The following is a 26,231-nucleotide window of genomic DNA, read 5'->3' as shown; positions in this document are numbered from 1 at the left end:
GGCAGCAGGTTGTCCAGATGAAGGCCAAAGGGATGACGCTATCAGCCATAGCAAGACAAGTTGGTCGTTCCAAATCTGTGATTTCGAGAATATTGAATCTTTACATCACAAACTCATTCAAGTCTGCCAAGAAGGCTGGTCGTCCACGAAAGACAAATACAAGAGAGGACAGGATACTGCGGAGGAACTCAATTGGCAATCGTTTTCACACTGCAGCTGGAATTGCTCACCAGTTCAGCGCTGAACAGGGTAAGGATCTGTCTCGTCATACAATGTCTCGACGTTTAAGAGCATGTGGCCTGAAAGCCCACTCTGCAGTGACCAAACCTCTAATTAGCAGAAAGAATCAAAAGGCTACACTAAGCATGTTGTGTGGACAGAGGAGAACTGGTCCAAAGTTCACTTCAGTTATGAAAGCAAGTTTAATTTATTTGGGTCCGATGGGAAACATTATGTTCGGCGACAAACTGGAGAAAGACTGAACCCAAAGTGTGTAAAGAAGTCAGTAAAAAGTGGAGGAGGAAGTGTCATGGTTTGGGGCATGTTTTCTGCAGCAGAAATCCTTGGCGACAAAGTTATGGCCAAGAAACCCACTACAGTCACCGAACTGTGGAGGAGACTGGAAGAAGGATGGACCAAAATCACACCAGAGCAGTGTGAGAGACTAGTGCTGTCCTGTGGCTGCAGATGTGCTGAAGTTATTCAGAGCAAAGGCCTGTACACTTCCTACTAATTGCTGACTGTTGTAAACCTTCAGGAAATTTTGTTGTAATCTTTTTCCATGCTACAGTCATTGTTGTTTTCTAATTTTGAACAGTGTGTTTTCTGCAAAATAATGTTTTTTTTTTAAATGCCTTAGTTATTTTGTGGAAAAGGTGTTCTGGTAGCATGGTATAGACAGGACAAAAAGTCCTTCAACTGTTGAGCAGTGAAGATGAAATTATTTCGGAATTGTTCAATTGGTTATAAATTGTTCTCTAATTTTGCTCTCCAGTGTATATGTTGAACAGCAAGTTGTTAAGGTATGAAAGAGACACATGGCGTCCTGGTGCTCCATTCTGCCCCTAGTGGAATTAAACACCATAGCTCATTTTTTAAAACTTTCAGTTCAATTATGTTCCACAAGACGATTTTAATTCTGAGTACAGCATTTAAAAATGTATTCGGTAAACAGGGTTCGAGCATGTAATGGTCTGAAGCATTTGGATTGTTTTGGTGGGTCTTACCCAATTCGATAAGTATTACTAATGTTTATCCTTGTGGGAGTTAGATATAAAAACATAGAATCAACTCAATCATTTGCTATCAATCTAATTACAGATAAACATAGCCATTATAGACACATGCATAGTTACATTTAGAGAAGCTACAGAAGCACTGAACAAAGCACTGAAAACAAGAATGAAAAGGAACGTTAAAACAACAACCCTAAAAGCCAGTAGTTGGAGCTGGAGGTTGCAGAGTTGAAGATGTTGAGATTTTCATTGAAAGTGTGATGAGGATGGACAGCATTACAAACAAGTTTATTGTAGGAAAAGCGAATGTGAGGCGTTTTGAAGACAAAGTGAGGGAGGCTAGATTGAGATGGTTTGGACATGTGCAGAGGAGGGCAGCCTAAAGAAGAAAAGGAAGAGGAAGATGAAGAAGAAAAAGATCTGCAAGAAAGTAGTAAGTCTGAAATGAGGAATTATTTGGCCAAAAAAGATTTATTTAAACTGTTCTAATATATTCTGAATGCACTCATTTAATTTGTATAGCACTGCAAAGCAGATTATCTCAAAGCAGCTTTACTGGGAAGCCATGCAAGAGTAAAAATCCCATAGCAATCAGGAGGAAGGAAACAATAGGAGGAACCAAAACCTCATGGTTGAGCCTGTCATCCCTTAACCATCTTTTGGAATCTTTAGCAACTTTTGATTGGATTGTAAGGAAATTTTAGTCAGATGTCAGCTTTCACAAGTTCATGCAATTTGTTATTAAATAGAATTGGTTTTTTTTTTTAGCCCTTAATTTTTCATAGATAAGACTTCAATCAATAATAAAGGGCGACCTGTAAACGAGGGGATACTGGGGGGCAGTTTGTCAGACTCAGCTACCAACATAAGTGACATAGTAAAATGGAAGTGTATTATATTATTACTTATTATTAATTGATGTTTTTACAGTTTTCATCATAATTTAATAAATATAATCAACAGTGTCATCATTTGAAAAAGGCATTTTGAATGCATTTTACTGTCAATGTTTCACTTGTGCTTCATGCATGCTGGTTTTATTTAGCATATGTTGTATACTGTTATTATACAAATAAAAAAAAGTTGTGTTTGTTTGAGAATATACATTGAGCTTCTTAGTGGATTAATTGTCTTGCAGTTGCTGATGACTACATTGTACTATTAGACCTCACAATTGTAAGTGATATGCATCATACCTCATATGGGCCTCCCTACATTTTTCAATTTTTTTGAAAATGTGGTCTCTTTATCTTTATCCGACAATTCAAGTAAACAAGGATCTGAGTTTGATCTACCAAACAGAAACGTAAAGATCTAAATAGATCTTTACGTTTCTGTTTGGTAGATCAAACTCAGATCCTTGTTTACTTGAATTGTCGGATAAAGATAAAGAGACCACATTTTCAAAAAAATTGAAAAATGTAGGGAGGCCCATATGAGGTATGATGCATATCACTGCCAGTATGGATTGACTTCCTATTAACATTGTCTCCTTCATTGACTGAAGGAACTTTAATAAGAATGGGGGTTCCATCAATGCACCCAATCACATTTGGGAACCCTAAAATTGAAAGTTATATAGGTAGAAATATTTGAATGATTATGGCATATACAGCACAGATATATGGACAGATGAAGTAATAAGAGTTATGTAACTAAAATTGTAAAATATAGAAAAGACAAACTCGCCATTGTGTGCAATTCGTCTTTAATGACGCTCAGTGGTTTATAGCCAGGGAACTGCACAAAAGTGTGTACGGTAGGGAGCGTTTGAGTGCATGACACACTGTATGAACTGCCCTACACACACTTACCTTTCCCACATGCTCTGCATCGCCTGTTATACAAAAAATAAACTCCCCATGCTTCCACCCTCACTGGATCATCTTTAAAACTTTGTGTTCAGAGCGCAAGTTGCTGTGACTACTTACAAGTGTTATCTCTATATTTGGAACCGAAAGCTCAGGATATCCATTTTACTTACCCTTAAACCTACCCAGGTATGTCACAACCTGTGTGAGTTTATTTATATTAACAGTATTTAACTTTTGAATAAACAGTAATTTAATAAATATAAAAAAACATTATAATTGACAGTGTGTACAATTATCATTAACATTAATGATAATGGTTAAGGACTTTGGATCCGAAGGTCATGAGTTCAAATCCCAGCCACACCAAGCTGCTGCTCCCGGGCCCCTGAGCAAGACCTTTAACCCCATAGCTGCACAGATGTATTATAATCACTTAAATATAAGTCATTTTGGCTATTGGAGTCTAACAAATGCTGTAAATGCTACTATTAATTGTAAAACTGTCAACTATTATTATTACTATTACTATCAATAATAATGTGTATTACTATTATTAATATTATTATTATTATTATTATTATTATTAGTAGTAGTAGTAGTAGTAGTAGTAGTAATCTTTGGCTATCTATACAGCACTATGTATAATGCTTTCAAAAATTTCAGATGACTGCATGAACACACACGCACCACACGCACCACACACACACACACACACGGAGAGAGAGAGAGAGAGAGAGAGAGAGAGAGAGAGAGAGAGACTGACTGCTCTGCTACGTGTGTATGGGTCAGATATTAATAATAGTCACACATTTCCTAAGCATCATATCATCAGTGGTGGAGTAAAAGTGAGCTGCAGATGAAGTCAGACGTGGTGCTACCAGACTCGCGCTTCACTCTCGCGCTTTATTCGTTTTCTGCAGGTGCGCGCGCGTGTGAGCTATTTGCCGGAACGGGTGAGAGATTTTTCAGACTTAATGTCTAATAACTCTGCGCCCTTCAGCTCAGATCTGATCTATTAGAAACATTAGTTTACAGGTTACGACTTTGCCGCATACAGAAGTGAGTACTAACAGGGCAACTGTGTCTCGCGCGCTACTGTGACACACTAGAAAGTGTCTTGCGTTTTCAAACACGTGGTTTATTTTATAGCGATTTTGGTGACGTCTGGTTAAAGAACTAAATAGTGGCAGGTCACTGAAAGAGATGAACGATTTGTTGTTTAAGTAAACTGTGTTTAAACACACAGCAGAGTTCGAATAAAATAAGGAAGCGGAAAACGATTATTGGGCAACTTCATGTCACGTTTTTCTGGTCTTAAAAGATAAAAAAAATATAGAGACTATAATGTGTGAAGTAGCTGGAAAGAATCGTGCTGAACGCTGGTGGGTCGCGACTCAACTGCGGGAAATTCCTCCGCGTGTTTTATCCCAGAAACGTGTCGGAAACCGCCGCGGAAAAAATCCGGGTTTTGTTCGAGTCACTGCTCTCCTCATTGTGGGCGAATCTTTGGGGTTTTTTTCTCTGAGGGGTTTTTCTTCTGCCTAAAGAAATAGGTTTATTTTCCAGGTGTCGAGCTGTAAACAAAACTACAGCAGCTGCAGAAAGCGATTGAAAGCTTCATGAGAGGTTTCTGTAAAAGCCTCCTGTGAAAATGGTTTCTTGGTGTCTGTTCCTCCTGATTCTCATCTTTTCCCCACAATCTCGAAGTAAGTTTTACTTTAATTACTCTGTTCTACTGCATTGTCCTTGTGTGGAAAAGTACTACTAGTACTTATAATAATACAAGTTATAAAGGTGACTACTAATATAATATTCTTATTATATATTAAATTATTATATATTATATATTATAATATATATTATGTATTTTATTATATTATCACATGCACACTATATTTTATCAATTCTATTATAATAATATAATATTAGTTTTAGGACTGAGATATTAACGTAATTTTAGCATACTTATAAAGAATTATTACATGAAAATGTTCTTATTTTTGTAAAAAAAAAATGTAGACAGGCACACATACACTCACAAACACATAGTATACAATATATCTATAGCACCTGCACAAACTCCTTTAATGATACGGTTCTTCCTGAGTCCTTCCTAAGTGACAGTTATGTGGCCAACGTCTATAAACATATCTCAGGTGACAGCAAAACTTGGCAGCATTTGGATACCAGGTGGGAGAAAAAAAGATACATAAGTTTTACAATCATTAAAAGAAAAATCTGAAAGCGAGAGAAAGCTGAACATTTGCTTGTTTGGTGTTCTGGAGCAGTCATATAGAGAAATAACATCAATTATGACGTTAGAGAAACAATTATTGCTGCTCATCAATCTGGGAAAAGGTTATAAGTCGAAGGGCATGGGCTGTTTGAAATGCATTATTTTATAGTGTGTAGGATTGCTTATGAAATTGAGATACTTCAGAATAGTTGCCACTCTTCCCAGTAAAAAAATCCAAGCTCAGAGTTTAATGGCCTGAATCCTAAGAAATAAACTAAAATATATCATATCAGTGCCCGCAACTAAAATTAACATCATCATTTAGGTTTGAAGTTATATTTCACACATTTTCTGAATGCATCACAAAGTTGTTATTTATGTCTTGATATTTCTAATGACTGTATACGGTGTGCTTCAATAGTACACAGGAATAAAAAAAACATTATTTATAGTAAGATGAGTAGGTTTGTGTCAACATATGCACATTTCAGTAATATGATAAAAAGTGATGGATATGTTAATTACAACTGAGGCCTGGCTGAGAGATGAGGCATGTAGAGAGGTTCATGTAAATGAACTGGTTTTCCTTGATTTTTTTTCATTTGTCTTTAATTCACCTGATTGGAATACATTTGATGAAACTATTGCCTGGGAATGTGTTGTGTATTGGAGTGCTTTAGAATAATTATATTTTGAATATATTTATACTTAATTTTATTATTATTATTATTATTATTATTATTATTATTATTATTATTATTATTATTATTATTTACATTGACCATTTATTCACTTTGGATTTTGTTAGACATAGCTAAAACTTTACAACCAGACTGATCTCAAGATGCAGAGAAACACAGGACACATTCATCTTCATTTTAAAGCAAAAGCACAACACTTCTGTACTATTGAAAAAAAAAATAATTATCTTGGAAAATTATATGATTTAAAAAAAATAATAATTAATTTATTTATTTATTCTGTCTTTCTTTTACTTTTAGCTTTATTAGACCCAAATTTGATGACTGCTATTTGTTTTAAATAGTGTGGAAAATAATAAATGTAATAAATAGATTTTTCATTTTTGGAATGAAGAAGGTAAACAGAGAACCTAGATGAAAACCCACACCTACACAAGTAGAAAATGTTACTGTAAACAGACACTAACCTACAGTAGGATTAGTATCATATCACATACTTTGGGTTTTGGTGATGGGAGGTGACTGTGCTGCCTAAAAACCTTATTTCCAGTCTTAAAGGGAGGCACTGATGACTGCGATATAATTATGCTTCTGCTTATAATTCTGCCTGGTCGAAAACAAAAACCCGAAACAGCCCTTTGTTAATTATAATTCTAATTATTATACCATAATCTTTTTTTCTGAGAGTGAATTGACATTTAATTGTGTTAATTCAGAATCACAATGTCACATTATAGTGAATCTCAGTCTGGACTCCTCTTCACAATCAACATAATATACTGTACAATGATGGCAAGCAAAGCCAAAAAGGTTTTAATATAATGAACTGTATATCCATTCTCTTTAATGTATATCCACCCAGTTCTGTTTTACTTTTACAGTACTTAATAGACATAAAAAAAAAAAAAAAAACCCTTAAAAGCAAAAAAAAAAAAACCCTTATGAGTGAAAGAAAAGGTCAGTGAGATAATGTCAAAGAAAAGAAGACCCCTCCCTCTTCTGACAGTTGTGTGCAATTATGAGCCACTGCTCATTCGCAGTTGTACACCACATGGCTTAAGAGTTGAAGGGTTGTTTAGTATGAGCATCTTTATCTGAATTCTGAATCAGCTTTTAGCCAAACGCGTTCAGTGTCCTGGTGAGAGTTTCTACAGAAGCACAAGCTATTATTAGGAAGTGTGAACCTTGGGTGTTGCATGCAGGACTATCTACTGCAGTGGAAAGTGAGTCACAAATGCAGAAGATCCAAGCAAAGGTGTAAAAGAATGAATCAGGAAGGCCTGGAGGAAATAGAAGTCATAACATTAGAGGTGTGACATTACATCAAGGGACAAGAACACAGACAAAACCCAACAAATAAAAAACAGGTTAGGGGGAAACGCTATTTGTAGGAAAAAAGCTTGTGACTGTAGTGGTTGCATATGTATACCTTCAGAGAATAACCAGGCTGAAAGACTAGTAAATTGTAAATTAACCGACTTTCGGAAATCTTAAGTGGTGTATCTCAACTCATAGCTCAGACTGGGTTTTACTGTTCACTATGTATATACACTTGCTATCTCAATATCGTTTCTTGAATCCACATGTCGATGCACAATACTTAAGGCTACTGGGCAGAATCTTTGGTAAAATAACAACTTCAAGTATGACAAATTTTTATTTGGCAGAGGTTTTACTAAAGTGACTGATTCCGTCAGTTTTCTTTTGTGATTAGATTTTGCCCAGTTATAAGTAGCGGTGTCATGTTATGCTACAGGATGTGCAGTATCCAACAGTTTAACCACTGTTAAAGAGATAAAAATGTTTACAATGTATTTATAGTTTACATTATAATTATACACTGTAAAAATGTTTGTAGATTTAACAGTTAAATACTGTTAATGTAAATACCAGTAAACATAATACTTTTTGCATTATTGCTTTGTAAAACTATTCCCTATATTAGTTTACTAATTTAGTCTACTTGACAGAGGGAATGAAAACAAATGAGTGAGTTTAGACACTGATGAACACTGCGGTTAACAAGCAGAATCACTGAAGGAAAGAACAAGAAACAAAACTACATACAGTTACAGCATTAGATGAAATCAACTGAATTAAACCAGGATAATTAAACAACTTCAAAAACAGAATTCCAGCTTTACTTTTTCATTCATTCATTTTCTCCCGCTTATCCGTAATTCGGGTCGCGGGGGCAGCAGTCTAAGCAGGCCTCCGCCTTCGACTGCTGCCCAATCCTCACAGCACCGTCCCTTACGGTCCCTCCTGCAGGTGGTGAGCCCACGGGAACCAGCTTTACTTATTATAGTTAAATTTTATTTCTGTAAAATTTCTACAAAACATCCTTTGATACTTAACAGGGGGTTATATTTTATCAAAAAAGTTTTATTTGACCTCACCATTTTATGCAGAAAACCTTTAGAGCTACAGCACCATTTAAACACACAGGCATCAAGTATCAGTACATGACAATCAAAAATGGTGATTATGAACAATCTTTCATTCTGCAATGCATGCTGGGTGCCAAAATAATACAAAACTCCCAACATGCATTGCAGCATTAGTAAATTATCCAGCTGTATATTCTTACTATTTTCTTCATTTGGTTTTAATTCAATGTTAATTGATTTGTTCTGACTTTTCAACAGACTGCTCCACTGTGATCAGAGTTGACCTAATCTGATTGAAAAGAGAAATAAATAAAACAGTTGGTGGTTTTGGTTTATTATTGGTGGTGATATAATTATCCCCTGAAAAGCTTATCTTTGTGGGTAATATCTAATACATTTCATATTATGAAAGTAATATTGCTTCAAGGTAACTTGACAAATTATTAAGCATTTAAAAAAATTTTTATACATAAAATCTTAAGCGCTATGGCACCATTTAGACCTAAAAGATATCAAGAATGGTGATTATTAACAAACACGCCTTTACCTTGAGTTGACAGTATTTAACTCTTAATTTACAGGACAATTTTTTTACACTGTAAAGTACCAGTTCAACTGTATTTATATGGTAGATATCTGGTAACCACAGCTTACAGATTTTTTTAGCTGCCAGTCATCAGGGTCACACTGTTTATTAGGGGTTTTTAGAACCCTTCCCACTACGCTACCACAAACCATCAAAAACATTTTTTTTTTTTCTGCAGAATGAAACTCAGGTCTTTTGAAGGTTTAGAATGACCCAGAAGCAATTTGGGTCACAGCCTACACATATCTGTTTTTCTAACAGTACCTATGCACTTTATAACCTCATACCACAAAAATCACTCATATATTCAGGTCAGACATAGGGTACATGTTATCTAGTCTGTGCTCACTGCCATACTCACTATATTAGACTCTTTTTTTTTTTTTTTTATAGCACAAGAGTTCTTATTTAAAGGAAACAGAATAGAAACACTTTTTATTTATGTTTAAATAATTTGAATGTTAAAAGGCTTTAAAAGATTTAACATAGTTGTAAAAGAGTGTTGTTAGTTAAGCTATTGAGAACATATGTTGATGGGATTTAAATTGCACACATAATGCTGATATTGACTGTTGTCGAGGTGTGTTTGCTATTGTATTAGATGCTATGCTACTAGGGCTGCTACTTTGCGATTTAAATTGATTTTTCCCCCTGCTTAAAATCAATCTGCATATGACAAAGAAAATGTTCAAAAAAAGTTTTAACTTTATTAATTAAAGTTTTACCCTTCTGGGATTATAACCCACTTTGGGTTAAAGTGCAATCAGAAACAACAAGCCAAAAATACAAGATGGCCCTGCCATTGTAAATTGTGAAATAGAACGTAACATAACATAAAATGAGCAAACCTACAAAGAAAAATGTTTTATGAGTGTTTGAATGTGGAACATGATTGAAAATGCAGCTGAGGTTTTGAGTGAATTTGCCTTTACTTTTCTCCAAAACTTCACAGTAAAATGAGATAAAATTTAACAGAGTAATAGACAGGGACACTGTAAATAAAAATAATTTGAAAGAATGAGCAAACCTATAAAGAAAAATGTTTTATGAGTGTTTGAATGTGGAACATGGTTAAAAATGCAGTGATGTTTGCAGTGATTTTGTCTTTACTTTTCTTAAAAACTCCACAGTAAAATGAGTTGAAATGTGAAATAAGAATATAATAGACAGGGAGATTCTAAATAAGAATTATTTGAAAGATTGAGTAAACCTCAAAAAATGTTTTATGAGTGTTTGAATATGGTGATTTAAATGCTTAGATTTTTCTGTTTCTTAACAGAAACGCCGTTCTGAAGCGTCTTTACATGTATTTTGACCGCTCCCACCACCCATACTGTACGTGTACGATTAGACGCGCAACACTAAACAAAGTGCGGCTGCTTAACCGCAGTCCTGTGCTGCCGCTGTCTTGTTCATTTCGTAGGGCCCTACATCTCTCCCACTCGACAGCATGCCTCTGTTGGAGGTGCTGCAGTAAATTGGTGGTACTGCTACCTTTGCTTGCAACAGCCTTCAAACACACTTTGCAGCGGGGTGTTGTGTGTGCTGCGTCTGACGCAGCAAAACCGAACCAATTCCAAATTACAGATGACACTGTGCCTTTCTTGGGAACGAGCTCTTCTGCTTGCTGCCATGTTGTTTGTGTATCTCTATAGCAAACGTGCGGGGGGGAGGGCTGAGTTCGTTCGAAACTATGGGAGCCCAGAGGGGAGCGTCGACGGACATTAAAGAGAAACCCGATTTTTATTAAAACAGATCGATGTAAAATCGATTTATCGCCCAGTCCTGTATGCTACATTAGAAATAAAACCTGCATTTGTAATATATAAATAGAATGATCACAAAGTAAAGCAAAAAAGAGACAAGTCTCAGAAGTATATGATTCTATCCTTGATTGTCAGTAAATCTTTTTGTTAGCCTAGTCCAAATGAAATCCCTAAATATGATACAAGGATAGGTAAAATTTGTGAAAATGTGAAACCATGCCACTGAATTTAGCTTCATGCACATAGATGTTTAAAAATCCAAATCCAGTATTCAATAAATGGCTGATGTACTAAAATCACAGCAACTGTTTCACCACACAAAAAAACTGTAGTGTATTAAAATCTTTTTTATTAGATGCTGATATTGCAGATTATATGCACTATATAAATTTATTTTTTATTTTTTATGTGTGGTCTTGATGGTGAATCTGAGTGATGAATGAAGAGAATGGTGCATGTAATTTATGCGTAAACCATCTGTGAATAACTTTTCCTCATGCAAACAGTGATATACACTCACCGGCCACTTTATTAGGTACACCTGTCCAACTGCTCGTTAACGCAAATTTCTAATCAGCTAATCAGATGGCAGCAACTCAATGCATTTAGGCATGTAGACATGGTCAAGACGATCTGCTGCAGTTCAAACCGAGTTTCAGAATGGGGAAGAAAGGTGATTTAAGTGACTTTGAACGTGGCATGGTTGTTGGTGCCAGACGGTCTGGTCTGAGTATTTCAGAAACTGCTGATCTACTGGGATTTTCATGCACAACCATCTCTAGGGTTTACAGAGAATGGTCCGAAAAAGAGAAAATATCCAGTGAGCGGCAGTTCTGTGGGTGCAAATGCCTTGTTGATGCCAGACGTCAGAGAAGAATGGCCAGACTGGTTCGAGCTGATAGAAAGGCAACAGTAACTCAAATAACCACTCGTTACAACCGAGGTATGCAGAAGAGCATGTCTGAACGCACAACACGTCGAACCTTGAGGCGGATGGGCTACAGCAGCAGAAGACCACACAGGGTGCCACTCCTGACATCTAAGAACAGGAAACTGATGCTACAATTTGCACAGGCTCACCAAAATTGGACAATAGAAGATTGGAAAAACGTTGCCTGATCTGATGAGTCTCGATTTCTGCTGCGACATTCGGATGGTAGGGTCAGAATTTGGCGTCAACAACATGGATCTAAAGCATGGATCCATCCTGGGTATTAATGGTTCAGGCTGGTGGTGGTGGTGTAATTGTGTGGGGGATATTTTCTTGGCACACTTTGGGCCCATTAGTACCAATTGAGCATCGTGTCTACGCCACAGCCTACCTGAGTATTGTTGCTGACCATGTCCATCCCTTTATGACCACAGTGTACCCATCTTCTGATGGCTACTTCCAGCAGGATAACGCGCCATGTCATAAAGCGCAAATCATCTCAGACTGGTTTCTTGAACATGACAATGAGTTCACTGTACTCGAATGGCCTCCACAGTCAACAGATCTCAATCCGAAAAAGCACCTTTGGGACGTGGTGGAACGGGAGATTCGCATCATGGATGTGCAGCCGACAAATCTGCAGCAACTGCGTGATGCTATCATGTCAATATGGACCAAAATCTCTGAAAAATGTTTCCAGTACCTTGTTGAATCTATGCCACGAAGGATTAAGGCAGTTTTGAAGGCAAAAGGGGGTCCAACCCGGTACTAGTAAGGTGTACCTAATAAAGTGGCCGGTGAGTGTATATGGTATATAGTATATATTTTTATAAGTTATATATATAAGTTATAAAATATATAAGTTAACTTTCCAGATGCACTAGTTAGCCAGTGAACATTTCAAAACATAAAAAAGATACTATTAACGGGATATTAAAAAGATAATGTTTTAATATGTTAATGATTGTTATATGGCATTTGCTATATTATAATATAAGATCAACATCATATGTTGACCATAATATGACCTCAAGTCAAATTCTATTCTCTAATTCTCCTGTTTTTTTTTTCTTTTCAGGCTTAAGTTTCACACAGCATCTAGAGATCTGTGTGGGTCAAGTGTATATCCTTAACTGTGGCAGTATTTTTAAAAATAATGTGGTAAATGTGAACTGGACTCGAGAACAGACCCAAGACTGGGACACAGGAATACAGATTATAAATCAGTCCCTGTGGTTCTTCCCTGTACAGGAGTCACACAGAGGAAAATACACATGTTATTATTTCAGGTATGAAAACATCACACTATAAGTCAGCCATGTGTTTATATTTCTGCTTAGGATATTTTTTACTTAAACTCACCTGAAGTTGCAGAATTTATTCAATTAGAAATCCCTAAATACATAAATCTGCTTGTATCAATAGTAGAATATTTTTGTATCATAACACCTAAAAATAAAATGGTGAAAATGTCTCTATTTATGCATATTGTTTGTGTTTAAGCTTAAGGTAATGTAGAGTTGTATAAATAGCACATCAGACAGAAGATGATAGCTTTTATTACTTAGACCACTTGAGTTCAGTGAAATGCTTTTATTGAAATAGCCCCCCGGTTGGAAATCTGTTGTCAGAGCGCAAGGTCACCACTGTAGTAATTGAGGTTTCAGGGCCCTGCTCAAAAGTTTTAGAATATATCCTTATAACCTCTAATCAACTCTTTTTCTATAATCTTAAATTTAATCTCTACCCAATTTGACTTTTGGGTTTGTCCAACTTTGGGAGCCCTCACATTTTTGGGGGATTCTATTGGCTTCAAACAGGGCTTCAATACATGAATCTTTAACTATTCAAAAGATTCAATGAAGAACACTTTTATTTCTTATAATTAAAATGTGATTTAATGTGTTGGTAAATAAAGGAAGACACAAGTTCTTGTTCTCAGTGTGGGCTTTGTTTGGGCAAATCTATTGGGTGTCAAAAATCAGACAGGCAATGTTATCTTTTGCCCTTACGAGGAAAATATCAAGGTCCGTGACGTCGGAGTGACGTGGGGCCGCCTTCCCATGGGCTCACCACCTGCAGGAGGGACCGTAAGGGACGGTGCTGTGAGGATTGGGCAGCAGTCGAAGGCGGGGGCCTGCTTAGAATGCTGCCCCTCGTGACCCGAATTACGGATAAGCGGGAGAAAATGAATGAATGAATTAATGTTATCTTTTGTTAAAAATGATTAATAATATCATAGGCCCAGAAAGGTTAGTACTCGACACAGAACACAGTAGGGCATCTAGCCAAGAATATAGCAAAAACTAAGGTGTATGACTGGAAATCAGCAGATAGCTCAAGAATATGCTGAGAACTGAAATTCATGACATTTTGTTAAGCTTTGTTAAAGGTACAAAAAATTTTTCTCCAAGGTAAATGAGATGCACAATAAATAGTTTTTAGCAGCTTGTTTAATTTTTTTGTTGTTTCTCTGTCCTAATTGCAGTGACATTGACGAATCTTCTGAGAATCACTTTTCCATTTCTACAGCTACAACTTTCCTCAATGTATTCAAGAGCAAATGCCCCAAAGCGACCAGTGGTCCTCCACTGTTCCTGACAAAGAACCGGCATGGATTTCTTCGTTGTGACAGTAAAAGCATGAGTGAAATTGCCAACTCAAACTCATTTTCCATCCTGGGCTGGACCTGGATGAAGGTAATCTGCAAAGGTTTTCACTAGGTCTAAAAAACAATGTATACTAGACTATTCTGCATCAGGAGCTTGCACTTTTATTTGTTAGCTCTCTAATGAGTGAAAGATGTCCCAGCAACCTATGTCAATAGTAAAAATGTTAATTAAATGTAGTTTAAATCACACTTTACCCAGTTCATCTTGATTAGCAACATTAACACACAAAAGCTTTTTCATTCCATTCCTTCACAAAATTTGCTGTAAATGATATTTTGGCTACTAGTATATTTGTAGAATCCAGTAAGTAATGCACTTTAAGATGCTACAAAGCAAATATAGTATAACACACACTGCTCATACTATATCCTTTTATCTGGTGTATCTAATAAACGTGTCTATTTCACAAAGTTGGTGAATTTATTTCACTCCTTAAAAGGTCTTAGAGGTTGTATTTAATATTTGTTTTATTTTTATGCTCAAAAGGATTGTAGTCCTCTTAGCTTGGCTGAGACATCTGACAAGCTTTCATTTGGACCTGTTTCACTGGATGATGGAGGAGTGTACACCTGCTTACTGAACTTCACCTTTAATGGAACTTCTTACACAATGGCTCAGAGCAAGAAAGTCATAGTCAGAGATTCTAGTAAATACACACACACACACACACACACACACACACACACACACACACACACACACACACACACACGTACACACACACACACACACACACGTGTAACTACAGTATTAGAAAAATAAAACAATGTGTTAGTATGCATTTATGGCCCTTGTCAGCATTTAACCGGAAAAGAACAACAAAGCAAATAAACTAGTGATGTAGAAACACTTTTCCTGTTTCACTTGAAATGCATACGAGGGTGTACGGTATGACAAGTTTAACCTCATTGCTATGTCAACAGGTCCTGTTCCACAGAAGCCCAGAGTTATAAAACCACAAAAAGAAACTCTTGCCGTGAAATTGGGTAAGTCCTCATGATGAAGAAATGTTTTATTTTACTGTTGCTGTTATTTTTGGAGGAATTTGTAATTTGTGTTATAAAAAGAAGCCTTTTTCTTTTATAGCAGTGGTGCCATCAATAAGTAATAAAGTGATGCATAAAGGCCATGATTATATCAGCATTTTACTTCCTTATGGTTTTGTCTAATTATTTTTCTTACTATTTCATCTGTATTCATAATACATTTTTGCATTTAAATTTAGTATATATTTTTTTCTGAACAAGACATTACATTTTACTGAATAAATTTTTTTTCTACGTGGACTGTAAAAATGAGAGGGATAAGCATAGTATAAGAATGGTCTTTATGCATTACTTGATGACTTATTGATGGCAACACTGCTATAATATGGAATGGCATGTTATTAATATTTCTGAATGTTGCTAAATGTGTCACAGAAAAAATCTATTATGACACTCTTTCACTCATTGTGTCATTCAGAGTCACCCAGATGAAGATGGTTTGCATTTTTAGTTTGTTTTCTCTCAAAGGTTCTTCCTCATATTCCCATCTCTGAGAATTGTTCAGTTGCAACTGACTCACTCGTTAGGGAATAAACAATAATATAATAATTGATGTGCTAAAATGCATATATAAATATAATCTATTTAATTATGTAAAGCTGCTTTGGGACAATATCCATTTTAAAAGTGCTATACAAATAAGAATGAATTGAACTAAATAGATGCTCAGGCACATACATGCTCTGGATTTTTTTCAATATAAAGTAAATCAGCTAAAACTAGTATTAGTAAATTAGTATTTTTACTTATATTTAATAACTAATATATAAGAAATACCTAAGCAAAAAACCTCTGTTCAGAGTGAATGGCAATTGATGATTTAATATATGTAAAATGCTGCAAAATACACTATAAATCTATGTTGTTCCCTATTCTTGGCATATTTTTAGCATTGCTATTGCAGTGTCCAGGAAGTTTATGCATTTATCAATGCAGGTTCAAAGCTGGTGTTAAACTGCAAAGTGTTTGTTGGTCATGGATCCTGTGAAATGGATCGTGCAGAATTCCACAATTTGTATTGGCTGTGGAACAACAGTTTTATGGAGGATCTCCCACAACATATTACTACTAATGAGTAAGTTTAAATGTGTATTATACTATACTGTATATCATCCTTAAAATGAGTAGACAAAGTCATGTGTGCTATACTGAGATGTTTGATTTGTGGCTTTTAGCTGTACAACAGAAAACAACGTGGAGTATCTCCACAGTAATCTTACAATTATGGAAGTTCAACAAGAATTCTTCAACATCCCTTATTATTGTGTCATCCTCACCTCTGATGGTTATGACAACGGAACAGTGACACTAATTCAATGTGAGTTCCTACCTACACTCTGTATTTCACATTATACTTAAACCCATGCCTATTGCCAATTTCCCAATAGAAATGGTGCTGTGTCTCAACCATGTTTATAAGAATGACATTGAACATTTCCTTAGTTTAAATTTCAATATCTGTCACAACTTTTAAAGAATCCACAAGCATTTGACAAATTAAAAGGAAAATTCCACATAAAGTGTTAGTAAGGTGCTAGGCCACATAAATCACCAGAAAAACAATGCGTCTTTGCACGTGAACAGAGCTCCTGCTTCCCATGAGATCTAGGGTTAAGGGTACTTTTGCTTTGTTGCTCAGCTTTGTTTGACTCACCTCATATTTAGCAATCCACTGTTGGGATTTTCATAATTTTTAACCTTGGCATGTTTAATAGACAGTGTAAAAAAGTGTAAAAAAACATTTATAGCTTATGTCCATGATGTGTGATGTATGTTTTTCTCCTCAAACAGTGGGACTGTTTAGTCACTGTTACAGATTTAACCAGTAAATATGCTTGTACATTGATCGGTCTAAAGGAAATACTTGTACTGTAAAGCTTATATACTCAATCCCTAAATGGGAAAAGAACACAGAGCCTGTCACAAGTTGATGAGTAGTAATATAGGAAGTTAAAGGGGTATTTATTTGGCCTTCTCTGTTTGGAGTTTGGGAATCACATGTGACTGTGAGTACAATGCAGTAATCATAAAATAAACCTAAACACATTCACACGAAATGTGTCACATTATGCACACCCTTCTTCACACATTTATATATGACAAAAAACTGAACAGAACTGGAAAGTAACGAATTACATTTACTCACGTTACTGTAACTTAGTAGTTTTATTTTGTGCACTTCTACTTTGTATTTTTCGTAAGAATTCAATGCTATTTTGCTTTCAGCTTGGTCTATATTACTGGCATTTAGGCATACATACTCTGGGCCCCAAGGCCCCATTCCCCAATTATCTGATATTTTTGCTACAAGAGTCATTATTAATAAGCATAACAGTTATTGTGTATTCAGTAAGAGACTATGGAGAACTAAATTTAAACAGTTTAATAAATTAACTGAAATTATGCAAACTGTATAGAGTAAAGCAATTGACATCATTGTATGGTCTCTCACACACAGACAACTGAAACACTGAACTGAAACTGAAATTCATATCCATGAACTGACTAATAACTCACATAAGATTCAAGTCATATTTTGTTGTGGGTTTTTTTTGTATTACACTTTCATTTGTAAAGGTCTTCCTTCAAAATTAAAAACAACTAGTTTGAGATTTATGTACGTGTTCTATTCGAACTACACTAGAGCTTCTTTTTACTTTTACTTGAGTAGATTTTTAAATGGTAACTTGTACTTAAGTAAATATTTACTCAAGTAACAGTAGTTTTACCAATTTTATTACTCCTTCCACCTCTAAAACTGAAAGCAGGGTTTCTTCATAGAAGGTGCCTAGCTTATACCAACTTTACTACCGTGACCAGTGTTGTGCTCGTTATTAAAAAATAGTAACTAGTTACAGTTACTTGTTACTTCATTCAAAAAGTAACTCCGTTACTTTGTTGATTACTTACACCAAAAAGTAATGCGTTACTGTTACTGTAACTTTTTAGTTACTTTTTTTAAAGAACGTTCTTTAATGTTCCCATTAATGCCCTTTTATGCGTTATGGTCTATACAAACACAAAACTGACTTAAACACAAAGTCATTTTTAAACACTATTTTATTGAAGTCAGAGCAGCACAAACTGAATATATCCCAAGAATTTCTGAAATGAATAACACAACAAGCGGAATTATATATTCACAATCAAAAACTAAAGTGGCTTCTGCTGTTGTGTTGAGCTCTTAAAAATGTTCCTTTCACAGCTGAAGTATGAAAACTATCAACAATGTAGAACACCGGGTTAGCTTCTAGCTACTAGCTCCTCAGGCATGGAGGTCCTGGAGCAGCTTCAACAGATTGGAGTTGCTGTTTATCGCAGTAGATACGAGCTTCGAACCAGAAAGACACAACTTACATTTGACTTAAAAGTTTTTGTCTTTATGCTCAACTAAAGTGAAATAATGAGCATATTTCCACTTTGAGAAACTCGTCTTGCTCTCGCCTCGACTCGCCATTACTGCCGCACAGACCTGAATAAACGGAGACACGCCCACAGCGCGTCTTCTTCTTGTATACAGAGGGTAATCCACCAATCCTACAATGCGTCTTCTTCGTGTTTACAGTTGTTTATCCACCAATCCTACAATGTGACGCTGCTGTAAGCAAGTTAGGATGTAGTCTACACTTCAGCCGAAATTAATTCATTTATAAAAGTAACGGGTAACGCACCATATGGTAACAGTAACGAAGTTACTTTATTTTTAAAAGTAACGCGTTACAGTATTAGTTACTGGTAACGCTTACTGCCCAACACTGACCGTGACAATAACAACTTCCTCTTCTGTCAGGGGTCACCACAGTGGATCATTCGTCTCTATTCCCCCTGTCCTCCACAGCTGCATCTTTAAAATTAACTGCCTGCATGTCTTCCCTCCCCACATCTTTAAAACTCCTCCTTGGCCTTCCTCCTTTCCTCCTTCCTGGCAGCTCCATCCTCAGCTTTGTTCTGCCAATATACCTTGACCCTTTCCTGGACATGACCACACCATCTCAATAGCACCTCTCTCTCTCCAAAATGTTCTACATGCCCTCATATAGACCGCTCCCTCTAATAAACTCATTACAAATCCTTTCCATCCTCCTCACTCTCAATGTAAATCTCAGCATCTTCAAATCTGCCACCTCAGAGACGATGCTTGATGCAGTACCAACTCCACCTTGACCCAGTCTGTCGTTCCTACTGCAAACTTCACTGCTGTCACACTGTCACATACTTCTCTGACACACCTAACATCCTCATCTTCATCATCTTACAGTTGTTCTCAGTTGCTTTGGAGCATTTCTTGAATCATTCTTAATATTTCCAAACCAGTAAGTGCATTTTCAAAGCAATTCTTGCAAAAGTTGTATTTTTCTAAAAAACTATCTATCATCTATCAAAAGTAAGTTTTTGTGTCGGTAAACATCTCATTGCCATTAGAATAGCAAGCTCTTTTGTCATTGTTCACAAAATGTTTAGTGATGTTGTCAGTATGATGTCGCACAGTTTCAGTATTTCCCTATATAAACTATGGTTTGAATTACAATGATTGAATTTGCACAAATTTGAATTTCTTCCGTACCGTATATTTGAATTTTAACAGCGTAAAGTTATTTATTTGATTGCATATTTGATTTATATTGATTGTAAGAGACCAAACAGGATTCACACTTTTACTGTACTATACTGGTATCCATTAGTTGCTTGGTTAATCATCTGTTTTCAGAAATTGTAATTCTGTGTTTTACTCTGTCTGTCGCCAATTAAAGGTTCATGAGATTCACCTTTGACCTGTTTTAGAGAACTAGTTGATCATTGGTTCATCTGATTTTGTACACTCCACTGCTTTCGTGAAGATTCATCTGCACAAATCATCGATTCAATACACGTTTACAAACAAAAGTTTAATTTAATTTGTTTCAATTTAAGCTTTACAGATTCTGACTACTGGTTTAACCATTTTGCATTCAATGACTTATGCAATGAACTGACGCTGAGATGTTTCAGGGGTTAAAACTATTCAGATAAAACCAGTATTATATATTTTAAACAACATGGCATTAACAACTAATAGTATAGAAAACAGCAGACACTTGAACACAATTACAGTTTTTCTCAGTTGCTTTGAAGTGTTTCTACCTATTGAACCTCCACATCATTTAGTCATTTGAGCTCATTATAAAAACATTTCTTGATTCTTTGATCAAATTGTAAATGCTTTGGTACATTCATTTAATTGATTGTGTACATTATCAGTTGTTTATGTCATGCTGATCAAAATATATGATACTGGTTTCACCTAAATAGTCTTAACCCCGAAAACATCTCAGCATCAGTTTACTGCATAAGTCATTGAATGCAAAATGGTTAAAACAGTTGTCATCATCTGTCATCTAAAACTCCAATTAAACTTTTTTTTTGGAAATGTGACTTGAATTGATGAATTGTGCAGATGAATCTTGACTGTCACTAATAAAGAAAAGTGTATGATATCAGATTTTAATTTTTAACATCTATAAGCCGCAGGTGTCTACACTAATGTACTTTACACAGGCTTTAACGAAAGACAGGTTACACAAGGTGTAACGGGTGAAATATGTTGTGGCTCCTTTAGGAGCATAGCGGTATTTTGGGTATAGCATGCCACCGCATTTTTATTACTGCATGTGTGAAGACCGAGGAATATGTCCTTATTATTTTCTGATGCCAAGTTCTAAGTTTCTTTGACTACCCATAATGCTGTTGCCAAGAAAAATAAAAGAGCACGAGTTTTGGAAACCTGTCTGTGCTTATATGATTTCTGTTGCAACTGGAGTTAGCGAGCTCTCCCTTCACCCAGACTCAACGCGTTACAACGGCTTGTATCTAAACAGTAGCCTACCAAGAAAGTCATTGTTCACTGTCTTCCTCCTTCCTTTCACAACTATTTCTCTCGGGAGTTTATCTTTTGGCATCGTTGTGCGTTAAAAAAATAAAAGTTTTTTTCTCCCGATGCCGTGCAGCTCAGAACACAGGTGAGGTGCGTTTTTCCGTTTCCTTTTGAAAATTTCATTGGTCTAATGTTATGGGGCTCAGTATTTTTGGCTTGAAGTTTGTGAAACCGGGAAAAACCCAGGAAAAATCCATAAATAAGCCGCTTCGTTGTTAAGCCACGGGGTTCAAAGCATAGGAAAAAAGTAGCGGCTTATAGTCCGAAAAATACGGTAGTTCTCTAAAACAGGTCGAAGGTGAATTTTGTGAACATATAATTTGAGAGTGTTTACAGACAGAGCAAACACAGAATTATGATTTTTTGAAAATGGATGAACAACTAAGAAACAAACTAAAACTTTCTTTCGGCTTCTCCCATTAGGGGTCGCCACAGTGGATCATCCGCATGTTTGATTTGGCACATGATTTTCCCCTGGATGCCCTTCCTAATGCAACCCTCCCTTTACCAGTCATAGTACCAACATTTAAGGAACCCACCCGAACCTCCACAACAGTTGGCTAACAATACGTGTGGTGGTTGTTGTTAACCCGGGCCTCGACCAATCTGGCATGGAATTTAGTGATCTGCATATTTGACCGGCACTGAGAGTGCACTGGCTTGTGCAACCCTAATGGCTGGGTTACTGTGACAGTAACTATTTGCATTAATAACAATAATAGTTATCATTTTTATTGACACTATTCACATACATGAAAATAGTAATTATATAGTGAAAGTAGTACAAGTGTCATATATTTCTATTCCAAACAATGTATATACTGGGAGAAATATCTACTCATCATTGTTATTAGAGGTATATTTAAAACAATATTAATATGTGGCTTAATTTGCTAAAATCAGATAAGTTAAGAAACTTGACTGAAACAGAAATGCTTTACCACTTGCAACAATTGTAAAGATGGAGAGGGTTACTTTCTTCTTGTTTTGGTTACGTTTTGCAGTTATTTTGTGTTCTTGTCCTTTCTCCGCCACAGGGGATTATGAGGTGAGTCAAACAAAACTGAGTAAGAACAGACCAGCTGGCAAAAGTACTCACCAGATCTCAACCCAATGAACACACATTTTGGAGCAATGTGTTAGAGTGCTATCTTTCAATTAACTGAGTGGCTTTTAGAAGAACTGTGTTCGTGATGGGTTATGCCTTAAAGTTTGCAGATTTTCTGTCTTGTTCTTTCTGTTCCTTATTTCAAATGCCCTAGCATGCATTTGCAGATAAATCCAAGTCTTTTGTAATCACTTCCCATTTCTTTTCTTTTTTTATCCTGCTGATGTTGTATTGGCTGATGTTGTCTTCTTGTCCTTTGACATTTGACTGTGTTTTTTAAAGAACACCCTATGTCTTCTTTACACTTGCTACATCAGGACTCCAACGTCTTTCATAATGATACTACAAATCATTTGTTTGTGTGTCAGTTTTAATCTACAGCCATTAAAAATTTATATAAAAATATATAAAAATATATAATTTAGCTAGCTTGCTGATTTCATTCTGAAATTTCTCATGAAGCTTGAAATAATTTAAATGAACCATCTTTATTATTAGGTTATTACAAGTTGAGTAACTTTAATGTAATAGACAACTTTGACATAATAAGAAAAAAGCAGGTGTCCCAACATTTATGAACATGCATGTCACACTTCAATATCCATTCTGATTTTCATGGTAATATTTTTTTTCATTCCCTTCATAACCTCTTAATTGTGATTTTTTTCCCCTCCATAACAGACAGTCAGAGAGAGCTCTATTGTACTATGGCGGTGTTTGTTGCGTATGCAGCAGTAGCACTGGGGTTTGTGCTCTTTTATCTGTTTAAAGTGGACCTGGTGCTCGCTTACAGGAATCTCAGTCCTTGTTTAAAACAACAAAATGGTGAGTAGTATTGTATGAAGTAGGTTTTTAATACTCTAACCTTTAGTACACTTCAGTACAAGATAGTTACAATTCATGAGTCTAAAAATTATTCATTTGCATATCGAATCTCACTATCATAGCTAGTGCTAAGAATGAAATGTGCACTAAATGGCCAGAAAAGATGGAACTATCTGAACATCACACCTGCATCTGCATGTTAAAACACCCATTCCGAAATTGTAGGCATTAGTTATGGAGTTGGTCTTCGCTTTTCTCGCTATAACAAATGCCACTTTTCCTGGGAATTCTTTCCTCTTGATTTTGGGGTGCTGCTGTGCAGATTAATGTTCATTCAGCTACAGAAACATCAGTGAGATAATGTACTTGGGTGCAGAATATTCGAGTTTTCCACTTCGAACTGAACGCACATAATGTTTTCATGGAGCTCATTTAGGGACTTAGTTCCAGTGAAGAGAAATTGTAATGATTAATCATACAAAGACATTTTATATTTGTGTGTGTTCGTGGTAAGAAGCAAATATGGTTGTGTGTCCACAAACATTAAGCCACATAATGTATATGTGCATGATGTAAAGCTATTTTTCAAATACTTTCTGTAAATATATGTACTGTAAAAAATCTGAACTCAATATATCAATGTTATAAAATCCAGTGTTAATGAACATCATTTTAAAATTGCTAATTGCCCTTTCAACCTGACAGATGGGAAACTGTATGATGCATATGTCAGCTACCTCAGTGAGGATTGCCAGAGTGTTTCTACTGCAACAGACTTTGCTCTAAAAGTCCTTCCAGATGTTCTGGAGAATCAGCTTGGCTATAGTTTGTTCATTAGTTGTCGGGATGCACCACCTGGCACAGGTATACCTACATTATCTTTCATTTAGACTACATTCCCATGTCTTTATTCATTTGAACACCATATCTGGTTATTGAAGTAGCTGTCTGTAATACTAGTGCGGCATTCCATCAGTTAAAAGGCGTTTACAACAAAAACAGAAAATGAAAACTGAACATTAAGATTAAACCTGTGCTAATTGTTAGGAGTTTTTACACACTGGTTATAAGACAGTAGATAAATCAGACAATCAAAAATACAAACCTGGTAAATTATCAGAGATTATTTCAATTAATTGCAGAGCATATTTATTTTTTATCGTTTTAGTACAGACACAAACACTGTTAGGAATAAAAAATTATGTTTCTATAACATTCTTTCAAAATGACTATTCTATGACACATTATATCTAACACTGAAAATGGCACAGATACGAGAATTAATACTACAGCATAACAAAACCTACATTTTGAATAATCTGTTTAAAGGTAAAAAAAAAAAAAAAAAGAAGAAATTTGGTCACTTCACAAAAACATAATGAATATATGTCTTAATAATAAATGTATTAAGAAAATTCCTTTATTCCCCCAGCGATCCATGATGTCATTTCTGAAACTGTTGGGAAGAGTCGGCGGTTAATCATTGTTCTTCCGCCTCAGGATTTAGCAAGACCTTCAAAAGTGGAACTTTTAAATGAAATGCCAAATAAGCACTTGAGTTTAAACAACAACATAACAGCTATTGACCCAGATGTATCTGAATTATCTGGGTTGAACTGGGGACCTTACGAGTGCTGGGTGGGTCTGTATGATGCCCTGATAAAAGAGTGTATGCAGGTCATCCTGGTCCAGGTGGGAGCGGAAGTGGATGACGCTCTGCTCTCTGAATCACTGCTCTATGTTAAGAACACTCAAGGAATACTCAAGTGGAAGCAGTGTTACACCAAGAAGCCTAATGGAAGATTTTGGAAGCAGATGCGTTACCGAATGCCACCTCCGCGAAAAGCTAGAACAGCTGTTATGGTTTAAATCTACTGTGTTCATTTTTGTTAAAATTATTATTTGGGAGGATGTTCCCCATATTTCTCCCCAATGTTGTCAGCAACCAGTTCCCATTCACCAGGCTGCTGGTACCTGTTCGATCACAGCTTCTGGCTTACATTTATTGTTTATATCATTTGCATTAGTCAGACACCAGGAGTTAAGGGTTAAGGAGGGTTAAGGATTAGGGTTAGGGGATGTCACTCTCCTTCATTAGTGACATTCAAGATTCATCTACACAATTGATCATTTTAAGGCATATTTACAAAAAAAATTTTTTTTTTTTAAAGAATAAAAAATATATAATTTTAAGCTTGACAGGTGATGACAACTGGTTTAGCCATTTCTGATCTGAGAAATGCTTCGAAGCAAATGAGAAAAACTGTAATATTCCAGGTGTCCAGGTGAACACTATCATCATCATCATCGTCATCATCACTGCACAATTAGCAACATTGAATTTATGAAGCCGGTAATCCAGCAAAAATGAAGTAGCAGTGTAGTTGAATGTTAGAAATTAATACATATTTCTAGCTGTGTCCACATGGTGGCACCAAAAGGCAAGTAACGGATAACTGCCGAGAAAGGACTGTTTATTAACCTTTTCTAAAGATGTTTTTTTTTATAAATTGCTTGCTTTGGTTTGTAAATAAGATAATTTTATCTTTGATTAATTGTTTTTTTTTTCATTTACTTAGAAATGTTAAGTTTATGATTTATTTCATGTTTTGTGTTACTCTCATATTTAAAAATGTGTATGTACATGTGTATAAAATGGGACACAAGTCTGCTAGAAGTAAAAGCATTCTGCCAGTTTTGTTGTTACCTACAGAAAATGTTTAAATATTCAAAGGTAGACCACAATGACGACTAATTTTGATTATATATATATATATATATATATATATATATATATATATATATATATATATATATATATATATATAAACCACATATATATTAAACCACAATTGTATGTTCAGCATATCTCACAGATGCTTGATCACCTCAAGCTCTGTGGCTTGGTCTTTACATCATTCCTGAACAATGTTTGCATTTTGGCAGGGAGAATTATCCTGCAGAGAGAGGCCAGTGTCATTAGGGAAAGCCATTGCAATAAAGTGGTGTT

General features: G+C 35.7%; 1 protein-coding gene across 2 annotated transcripts; it reads left to right on the top strand.

Annotated features, from left to right (window-relative positions):
- The first annotated feature begins 3,761 nt into the window (after positions 1–3,761).
- On the top strand, positions 3,762–25,972 carry il1rl2 (interleukin 1 receptor-like 2). 2 transcript variants are annotated; one of them, XR_014532885.1, is made up of 12 exons: positions 3,762–4,002; positions 4,616–4,755; positions 12,738–12,948; positions 14,148–14,358; positions 14,818–14,977; positions 15,255–15,317; positions 16,314–16,452; positions 16,553–16,695; positions 23,078–23,221; positions 23,927–24,085; positions 24,654–25,301; positions 25,472–25,972. XR_014532885.1 is itself a non-coding variant. In XM_083537755.1 (11 exons), the coding sequence occupies exons 2-11, from the start codon at positions 4,701–4,703 to the stop codon at positions 25,088–25,090; spliced, it is 1,722 nt and encodes a 573-aa protein (XP_083393881.1). In that variant the 5' UTR covers positions 3,762–4,002; positions 4,616–4,700; the 3' UTR covers positions 25,091–25,972. The 2 variants fall into 2 exon arrangements, 1 of the variants encoding a protein (XP_083393881.1); XM_083537755.1 differs by having other exon boundaries at positions 24,654–25,972.
- Positions 25,973–26,231: the final 259 nt, after the last annotated feature.

Source organism: Silurus aristotelis (assembly GCF_946808225.1).
Source record: "Silurus aristotelis genome assembly, chromosome: 3".
Classification (NCBI taxonomy): Eukaryota; Metazoa; Chordata; class Actinopteri; order Siluriformes; family Siluridae; genus Silurus; species Silurus aristotelis.
Note: the sequence above shows the minus strand (reverse complement) of the source record. Positions and strands in the feature narration are given on the sequence as shown.